The 10,270-nt window shown below is 40.1% G+C and overlaps 1 protein-coding gene across 1 annotated transcript in view; it reads right to left on the bottom strand.

The window, feature by feature from the left end:
- LOC102304412 (adhesion G-protein coupled receptor D2) overlaps window positions 1-9,622 on the bottom strand; it is a gene marked incomplete in the record, with an annotated part of 24,117 nt that extends 14,495 nt beyond the window's left edge. The window contains 4 exon segments of the mRNA XM_005939610.3: window positions 2,776-2,896; window positions 4,818-4,933; window positions 6,238-6,371; window positions 9,065-9,622. Coding sequence (XP_005939672.3) covers window positions 2,776-2,896; window positions 4,818-4,933; window positions 6,238-6,371; window positions 9,065-9,176 — 483 coding nt within the window.
- Window positions 9,623-10,270: the final 648 nt, after the last annotated feature.

Genomic DNA, 10,270 nt, shown 5'->3' with positions numbered 1-10,270 from the left:
GTCTTGTGTGAAACTTGTATGAAAAGCATACAAGAGTGAAAACAGATATAAGATCCCTTGAAAAATGATATAAATGAAACTTGTATGTTTTGGATATTTACTAAAACAATATATGAAAGTGGCCACTTTCATGAGTAAATCATATCAGCCTTATATGAGTCACTATATGAAGAAGGCCACATCTGATGCAAGTCTTTTATAAGTTTATTCTATTTCTTTTCCATATGGGGAGCAACTCAGTGGCACCATGATCCTGTATGCACTGTTTTTATGTATTTATTTTTTCCATGCATCTCAAACTACTCTGTTAAACGACGCTGCAGATGCTTTACATTCTGTAAAGGCCTGTGCTGGAGATGTGTCTGTGGCTGCATTCTCTTATGAAAGCTGGTATTTGAGGTATAACTGGGGTTAATCTTATTAGATATAAGTCCCTGTAGCAGTAATGAAGAAATGGAGCCTGCAATGCTATTTTTTCTTCTTTCTCCCGTAGTGTGGATGTTTTCTGTATCCTTACAACCTTCTTCTCTTTTCCCTTCTCTTCCCTTTACTCCTAATGGCTGCTCCACCATTAGCCTGGTTCTGCCGGATGTTTTTTCCTGGTGCTTGCTCATAGGTAATTATCTGATTGTTGGTGTGTCTCCCTAATTTTGTTGAGTCATGAATTGGCTTGAACTGAAAGGCAGCCTGATTGCTCATCTCTGTTGCAGGTACTTGTTGGCATACAGTCAGTTTTAATGCCGTACTGCTTTTTATTGCTACAAACTGTGTGTTAGGTTATTGTCTAAATGACTGAAGAATGTACGTATAAGGACATCACCGTATCAATAATGTGATTGTAATGTGATTTCACATTACACAATACTTCTGACATTACATACGTATGCTGTCTTTGGGAGTAGTGTTAAAAAGATGGCATACATTGTCATTGCTATGCAGATCATATCCAGCTTTATTTATTCAGACATGTCTGCAGTAATCATGTTATCGCCTGGATTTCAGTCCCGCCTTCAATAGAAGGTTATTCTCATTAGATCCCCGCCTGCTTATGAGTCTGCATGTGGCGTTCTCATTTATCATCAAACCTGACAATCGCCCCAAAACTCCTTCACTTCATGCAGAACACTGCAGGCTTACATGTGCTTCCTACAGTTTCCTAAAGTACAATGAGAGGCTTCAGCTATCAGGCCCCTCTACTGTGGAACCAGCCCCCAGTTTGGATTATAGTTGTATTATTGTAGGGGCAACTGTTGATGTGATGCAGCACTTCATGAATACAAGTGAATTGAATTGAGTTGAACTGGATTTGGTCTTTAGGATTAAAAAGAGTCTTTTTGATCAAGCTTATAATTGAAGTGAAACTGAATCCCCTGGTGTGGTGCCATAGACTTCTGAGAGGCTTCCCATGATGCACTGAGCATTTCTTCTTCACTCATCACTTTTCAGGCTCTGTGTGTTTATATACTGAATTTTAATAGAGGTGGTATTCTCCGCTGTTGTGCTGGTTACACTAACATGTATCGTCACAACATCACAGCACTGGATACACTTCACTATGCAGCTGCTAACCAAGAAGGTGGAGGAAGACTGAACCACTGGAAGAGGCTGGGGTTCTTTGTTTCCCTCTTTACAACAAAAGTGCAAAATGCTTTAAACCTTTTTTAATACATTTAATCATTTTAACAGTAAACCTTTTTGACAAAAGTAACCAAGTAATTGATTACTTGAATACCTAATTCAACCCATTCAAGTGAAAAGGCCGCCCGAATGAGCCAATGGGAGATTCTTAAACATTTATTGGGTGTTCAAAGACTTTCCACGCTACACAACACATTCACCAATTCACGAACACATCCATATTGCACTTTATTCTATGCACTTTTTAAATTTTTTGAATCACACCCACTCACTGACTGATGCACCTGGAGCTACTCTCAGTATAGAATTGTTCCCTTGAAAAGCCGAGGTTCAAAGCACTGACATTCCAGTTGGTAGATAACCCCCAATACATAAGCAACTGTAATGTTGCATTAATTATGATTAATAAAACACAAATGTTACTTATCACAAGACAGTCTACAGTTACACCTCTGCTTTCTAACCATACAAAACAACCAATACTTGTTATTGTCTCTTTGTTGTATCATTTGAAGTATGCGGTTATCTGAGAGCATCTCATTGGGCAGTTACCTTCAGGGAGTCCTCTGTGCTGTTTGGTCCAAACACCTCTGTGGTGTGTTTTATTAATGTTTCATCACGCTGAGCTTGTGTATTATATGTTTCTGTATGCCATTTACTCATTTAAGAGCCTCTCCTGTACATGACATGTGCACGTCATAAAGCCAGGAGTGTGGCTTTTGGCATCAAAAGTCTAAATGAATGATGTAATTTGAATTCTCCTCTCTGAGTAAATGAAGAAGAAAGATTATATATCACATCGACACATTGTCTAAATCAGGGCTGCCCATTCCCGGTCCTCGAGAGCTACTATCCTGCAGCTTTTAGATGCATCCCTACTCCAACACAGCTGAATCAAATGAATGGCTTGTTATCAGGCCTTTGCCAAACACGATGGCATGCTGAAGAGGTAATCAAACCATTTGATTCAGCTGTGTTGGAGTAGGGATGCATCTAAAAGCTGCAGGATAGTAGCTCTCGAGGACTGGGATTGGGCAGCCCTGGTCTAAATGAACACAATTCAGCTGCTGTTTTGTTTCCCTTTGCAAGTAACCACTAATATTACAGCAATATGCAAAGAGCTGGGGCTTTGCTTACCTGGAAGGAGTTGAGAGCAATGAAAATATAGGCAACTACCACAGACAGATGAACAAGCACGCCACACAGCCAGGTCAGACCCAGGACAGGCAGCAGGATCAGAACTGGACGGGTCACAGCCCTGCAAGCACACATGTACATGAAACATCCATGAACACCGGGTGTGTGCAAAGATGAGCTCGAGGTCTCACACCTATGAAAGAAAACTTCACCTTGTGTTGATTCCTGAGTACTTTTCTTTCTCTTTGTTAACCCTGTTATAAAACTTGAGGACAGACAGAAGGAACGAGCAGAGCGGAGTTTTCAAGTTATTTTGATGACATTTTCTTCTCAGATATTTCCTCCTTGAATTCTCATCAAAGATCTCTCCATAGCTAAAGATTTTACCGCCTACCACAGTCGTGCTCCTGTTCCTTTGCAATCTTTCTTTCAATGATCCCGGTGCTTATACGGCCAATAACCATTTCATGGGGCAAGGCAGAAGAGGTTGCCTTTGTTCAAACCACTATTGTTGTCACACTGCTGCACCTGGGTAGAGAGATTGAGTTTTCAGTCTACACTGTGTCTGCAAGGACAAAGCCAACACTCTCTTCCCTTTTATTTTTGAAAGTCGTTTTCCCTCTAATCTCTTCAATTGACGTAACACTGGCACAGACTTTCAGTCTGTTTGTGAGGGAACGAAGAGACAGCGAGAGCGAGAGGGGGGAACAGCTTTGGGCTGAGATAAAAAGGAAGAGAGCTGCTTGATGCTGGGTTGAAGCATTTTGTTTACCTGAATCTGAAATTATCAGGTAAAATATGTGAGATCCCAGTTTCTCCTTCAGACAGCAAGACTTTCTAATTTTAATATTTTGACCTGTGCATTACCCTCTGACAAGCACATTACTGAAGAATGCCCACACATTCTACATATAAAATATCTACAGGTACATGTAGATGTGCATTAAATAATAATTTCTTCCCTACCTGTAATGATTTTAACATCTTAACCACTTTTTAAAGAATATCTGCTTAATTGGAAGCAGAAAACTAACATTTATAGGATGTAATGGGAAATATATTTGCACGGTTTAAAAAAGTAACGTTTATTTGGGCCTAAAACAAAAGACACACCTTAAACCGGTCGATGATGAAAGAGTGGATATTAAGGGGGTAAACATCAAATGGTTTGGATTTATTTTGTCCAGAAAATGAAAACCCGACTGTGTCTGAAATAATATTTATGTAAAAAACAACAAAAACTCACCACAGATCTGCATTTTAACAGGAAAAGAAAAAAGCATATTGTAGCAGAGCTACTAAGTTTAACTGTAGCACTGCAACAGAACTGGGTGGAAGTCGTGTTTGCTGCTCAGCATTTGGAAGACTAATACATTTTTACATGTATGTAATTAACAGTTAGTGTAGCAGGACAACAACACTTTGTTGTTTCTGCCACAACTTTAAGGGCAACAATGACTGTTACATACAACGAACAAACACCGTACTGTACGACATCTACAGAGAGCGTTTGGCTGTCCTCTTCCTCTGTGCCTCTTCCAATCCTGGTGGGGAACTCATTTTTTCAGGTATCCTAATTTTAAGAGGACTTGATAGGAACAGAAATGCTAAATAGGAGAAGGGAACAATCCGGTCCTTTAATGTGAGGAGAAATTCTAAAGAAAAGTGCTTTAAAGAATAACAGTTGTAGCAAAGTTGTAGCAACCGCACACACACACACACACACACACACACACACACGCACACACACACACACACACACACACACACACACACACAGAAACAATTGTGCAGGGCCCAGGTGTTAAGCTGATAAGCACTTACAACTCCCACAGTAAACTCCCCGTCTCTCACACTGTCTCTATTCATCATGGGTTGCTCAACCAAAAAGAAAATAGCAAGCTTGTGTGTATCTGTGTGAAGAGAGAGAGAGGCAGAGCGAGTTTGGCCAGACAACAGAAGAAAAAAAATTGTAGGAGAGCACAGAAAAAGCAGGAGGAGAGGGAGTGACAGAGAGTGCTACAAACTTTATTGTATCTCACCAGGTAAGGTCATAGGTCTGCATCTTTGATGCTGAGCTTGGACTGAGCATCTTAGCACGGCGACGAGCGCTGGAAACAGTCACCATGACAACCCGACACAGCACAACCGCATTGACCTGCAGGCAGAGGACAACAGCATCAACACGGCCTCCGGCAAACACAAGACGTGCCACTGCAGAACCACTTGGCCTCCAGCTCACATGAGGAGGAGGGAGATGTTCCCCTTCTGCTCAGGCTGCAGGAAATCAAATCACAGCAAACAGCATTCAGTGAATGCAGTGTACGTGATTTCAGTTTGCACAGCTCCTCGCCTCTGTCAGGTGGAGGGAACAGAATATACAAATAAAGGAAACACTCACTGTTATGATTCTGCAACAAATCCAGAATGACCTGATACTCTCATTAAGACATCCAGGTATTTGTTTATATATTTGTATTTCTATTAGTAAAATTTACCGTATGAATAGGCAAACCAAATAAATGCATTTTGTCATAAAGCATTTTTAATAATCTTTTAAAAATATAAAATTTGCATTTTTTTGCCCCCACATTTGAGTAGCAGGTTCTTTGCAGCTCCTTGTTGATGCATTGTGATGTGATTTTTGTCTACTCTCCAGTTTGTGTTTGGTTTGGTGACTCTGCGTTTCCCTCCCTGAGCCTGGATCTGTTGAAGTCTTCCCGTTAAAAGCGGGTTCTTCCTTCCCACTGTCTCATAGGGAATCATTTGATCTTTTGGATGATAATATTCTCCTCTAATATTGCGGTGTTTTAACCTTATAATATGAAGTGATTGAAAAGAATGGGAACTTATATGTAACACATTTAAATATTCATAAAAAACACCACAAAAACAGACACATAAGACAAAGTGTAAAGTCTCTTCATCAGGATATAAGTGGCTACAAATAAAAATGTTATTTTTTGTAAACTTTCTTTTCAATCTCACATCACTTGAACCTTCTACTGTTAAAAACGACTCTGTTAGTAACAATAGATGATCTCTAATTTTTTAGTATAAGGATAGTTACTTATGTGGTTACTGTTGGCTTAATTATGGCAACAGCATTCTGTCAGATTATGTCTAAGATTTATTACATCATGGTGATGGTGGTGGTCAGAGGGCCCGGTGGCGCCAGTGTCCGGCAGCCTCGCCTCTGTCAGTGCGCCCCAGGGTGGCTGTGGCTACAATGTAGCTGCCATCACCAGTGTGTGAATGTGTGTGTGACTGGATGTAGTGTGAAGCGCTTTGGGGTCCTTAAGGACTAGAAAAGTGCTGTACAAATGCAGGCCATTTACCATCTATAAACTTTCATGAAATTTGGAACAAAATGTGCGACATGAAATTTTGTTTGCTTGGCCAATAAAGATACTGAATAGAATGAAAATCAGGGACAGATACAGCAAAAATAAGATTACATACTGTCAAGACAAATATCACAGGTCCCACAAAGGCCCAGATTGTATCGGTCTTCACATTGAGCCAGCAATGATCGTCTGCTTTGTATTTGTCCATGGATATCACCAGGGTTACCCCAACAACCAGAACAGGCACACCTGAAAACAGTTTAATAACAGAACAACTGCATATCAAATAATACTATGAGTTATAGTTATAGTTCTATATTTTTACTTCATTTACAGTTTTTTGTGCTTATTAAATTGGTTTTGGGATTTTTGTCTCAGTTTGGTGTGGTATATTACATTATTAGTATGTTAGTGTTCGGTTTTTAAATACATCATTTTTATTATAATGTGTGCATTTTTCAAGGAAATTTTATAAGAAGTTATAAAAGACACAACAGATGTCACGTCTCATCCTCAATGTGCGCCAACGCTCTCTCACGCCAGTTCTTCACACAAAGACCAAATCCAAAGATATTTCCTCTAATTTTCAATTATTTACTTCTGTAATTCCATAATATGAAATATTATGGAATGTAATATGAAAGTTTTGTTTCTAAGGTTTTTATTTGTAGTTTTTAGTTTATCGTGCTGAACTATACCAGCCTTGCTGTGCTGGTGTCACAGAGGCGACACGTTTAAAGACGTTGCTTCAACAGAGGAGCGCTATGAAGCCTGTCCCACTGAATGTCTCCTCTGAAGGGTAACTCTGCACATCTGCATGGAGAGATGAGAGGAACACCTGAAAACTGTTTGTGCTTCACTTCTCATCACAAAACACGCAGACTCACAGATGGATCTGGGAAGTTTGAAAGTCAGGTGCAGGAAACTTGTTTTGTTTGGTTTGTTTGCTATTTAGTAGGAATCATGTCTTGAATATAGAAAGAGTTCATCTGCAGTTTGACTGATTAACTACTGTAAGCATGTGTAACATGTGGCTTTAGACAACATCAGGGCTCGCCATCATTCTGCTTCTGCACATCTTTCACAGTTTCACTGGCCACCAGTACCAGCTGAGCCAAGCTACAGATCAAAACACAGTTTGGTTGTTGGATGACTTCTGTGCCGTAGTGGTATCTAGTGACAGCAGACATGAGCACATGTTTGAAAGGAATGAAAGTTGGACAAAGAAACATAAGCAGAACTACTTAGTGGCCACTATGTGCTACAGTGACGTCTACATTTTACACTTTTAATGTAGCAGCATCTTCTCTAGACTCAAAGTAAAGCTCAGTCTTCTTCCCAATCATTGTCTTATTCTTGTAGCAGCTGAACTACGTAATGTAGCTTTAAAAGTGACCTTGTCAGGGATTTGTGAACGCACAGAAACAATAAACGTGTACTCTCTCTGTGGTTAGATTATCTGTATCCTTTGAGGAACCACTTTATAGACAGAATAATTTGACACTGTTGTTAAAGCAGCTGTACCTATTTTTGTTGTTAATACAAATTTCGTCAAAATGTCATTCAGACTGCTGAAAGACTGTGACGGACTTTGCAGTTATTACATTTAAATAATGCACAAATAGCCCAAAAGGTGAGTTTGTAAGGAGAGCCAACCAAACCAAAACTAACTGTTTAACATACACGACCATTCTTGTTGTATTTATGCTGCTAAATGTTGTTTATGCTACACTGAGCCCACTCAACAAAGTGCACACTTTACTATCATTAAGGCCACTTTGGTGAATATTAGTGATGTGCACAAAAGCATCGGCTCTTTGTATTAACTGTCTTCCCACATACATCACACACAGCATCACTTCTATGCTGAACGTAAACGCAGCTATGATCTGTGAACAAGTCAAGACTGTGTGTTTTGTGCTCTAATGTTTTGTGACTCGGGTTTCTCATTGGCTCCCACTCTTGCGGAGGCGTAGCACGCACATGAATGAGAGGCGGGAGGCGATTGTAGTTCCTATTAACAGGGTGTTTCCGACTATCCCGCTAATTGCAGAGTTTACTTTTGTCTGGATGTCATATTTACGATTAAAAACAAATTTAATCAAGATAGATATTTACATTTTCATATAGGAATTGATCCTGAAACATGAAACGCTGGTAACGGAAGTATAAATATTTCAGGATTGCGTCACTACCCCTCAGTCAGTGAGTGAGACGAGGACAGCGGTGAGGAGGAGAGTGTGAGTGCATCGCAGAAACACATACATATAACTGACAGCAGCAAATGAAGCAGCATCTGGCTGCAGTTTAAAGAAGCAGATACTAAGAGGAGAAATCACATCAGCCCATCCAAGCTGAGGCATCTGAGTTTTCTGAATGTCAGCCTGCACTGAGGACAGACTGCTGAGTTTGTTCTGCTTCTGTTCTGTGGATTTGTAAGAATCCTGCTTTTGAAACAGAACAAATACACTAAATTAGGCAATTATAAGGCTTCTCATAAAAACGCTAAATGCAAAAGGGTTTATCAACACACAAAGCATTCATATTTGCCAAATAAAGCTAAAATATGAGGCTACAGATGATAACAAATTAAGAGCCATTTGGGAGCCACAAGAGCCGGCTCTTCTTTGGGAGCCGTGCCAAAAGAGCCGGCTCTCTGAAGAGAGCCAAACTTCCCATAACTAGTAAATATTTGAAGATTTGGGAAGATGAAGAGTCTTTCTGCCATTATCAGGAGTTTATTTGAGAATTAACTGTTATAAAGTTTTGTGATATTGTAAAGTTGATTTGGAATTAATCCTTGTTGGACTTGTTGCCACTCACTGAATGGCGACACTCTGAGTTTCTAATCTGATATTAAGTTTTTAGAATGAATGTTTCTTTCTGAATGTCATAAACCAGACTGAAACTTGACAAGCTGCTTCAGTGAGATTAGAGTTTACCCCAGCCAATGACATAGTAGACTTTCATCCTGCGGTCCTCGCTGATATTGACAGACACGACTTTACTCCACAGTAGCAAGCCCTCCACCAGCATCCAGGAAAAAGAAGCCATGAATAAGAGATGAAGTAGTGCAGTCACCAGGAAGCATGCTGTCTGCAGGATTTAAGGAATACAAAAGCAAAGGTGAGCTGTGGGCTGAGCATGCAGCAATGCATGTTAATTACCTCCCTGAATCATGGATGAAAACGATTTTGTTGGTCATGTCTTTGGAGATTTTCATAAAACATAGCTATTAATTACTGGTTATACTTAAAAATTGTGCTAATGACACATGGCTGTATATTTCTGCTATGCTCACAGACTACTCACAGCATGAAATCATAACATGCACTTATATCATTTACTGCAGAGCACTTTCTCTGCTGAGTCACTGATCAGACTATAAATAGATCCAGGCAGATCCAGGTAGTAATAAACTGGCCCGCACATATGATTATCCAGTGGCGGAGCGTGGGGGTGGCTTACTGGGCTTAAGCTCGGGTTGTTTTGTCAGAAGCCCGGGGTCTTTTGGAGTGTAATTTTTTCATAGTTAGATGCCTGGCTGACAACTGTATAAAACAAAAACTACACACAATATTCGAAGCACATAGTGCACACTGTGGGAATTTACGACTGTGCGTGAATCCCCCCTGATATTGGTATGATCCGAGCTCAGGCACTAAGCGACTGAGCGAGGGGGCGGGGCAGCTGCTGCCTGTGAGTGCGCTGTTGGAGAAACGCAGCCAGGCAGACCGAGGAGAACTGAAGTTTGACCAGGTACCAAAGCAAACCATTCGTACTGTACAAATAATGTAAATATGACGGTGAATCACCAAAGATTGATATCAAACTGATCACTTGACCCATATTACGTTACTCGCTCTTTGAGTGAATCAACAAACGGCGAAATGAAAAGCCGAACAACAACAAAGCTGTTTCTTTAGAGAGTCTCAGCTTACATGTGTTTATTTCATATTTTCAGTTGTTTCCCTCCACAGCTAAACAAAGCGTTTCAGTTGTGTACTGATGAACACAACAATGGACATAAGGAGCTTCTTTCAAAGGAAAAACTCAGGTAGATGTTATTTTATATATTATGCTTTGTATGTTGTTCAGTATATTTCTATGCAAAACAAGAGGAACTTCAATACACAGCAGTATATTCA

The sequence above is a fragment of the Haplochromis burtoni genome, unplaced genomic scaffold (assembly GCF_018398535.1).
Source record: "Haplochromis burtoni strain Fernald_Lab_line unplaced genomic scaffold, NCSU_Asbu1 Contig_271, whole genome shotgun sequence".
In the NCBI taxonomy this organism is placed as follows: domain Eukaryota; kingdom Metazoa; phylum Chordata; class Actinopteri; order Cichliformes; family Cichlidae; genus Haplochromis; species Haplochromis burtoni.
Note: the sequence above shows the minus strand (reverse complement) of the source record. Positions and strands in the feature narration are given on the sequence as shown.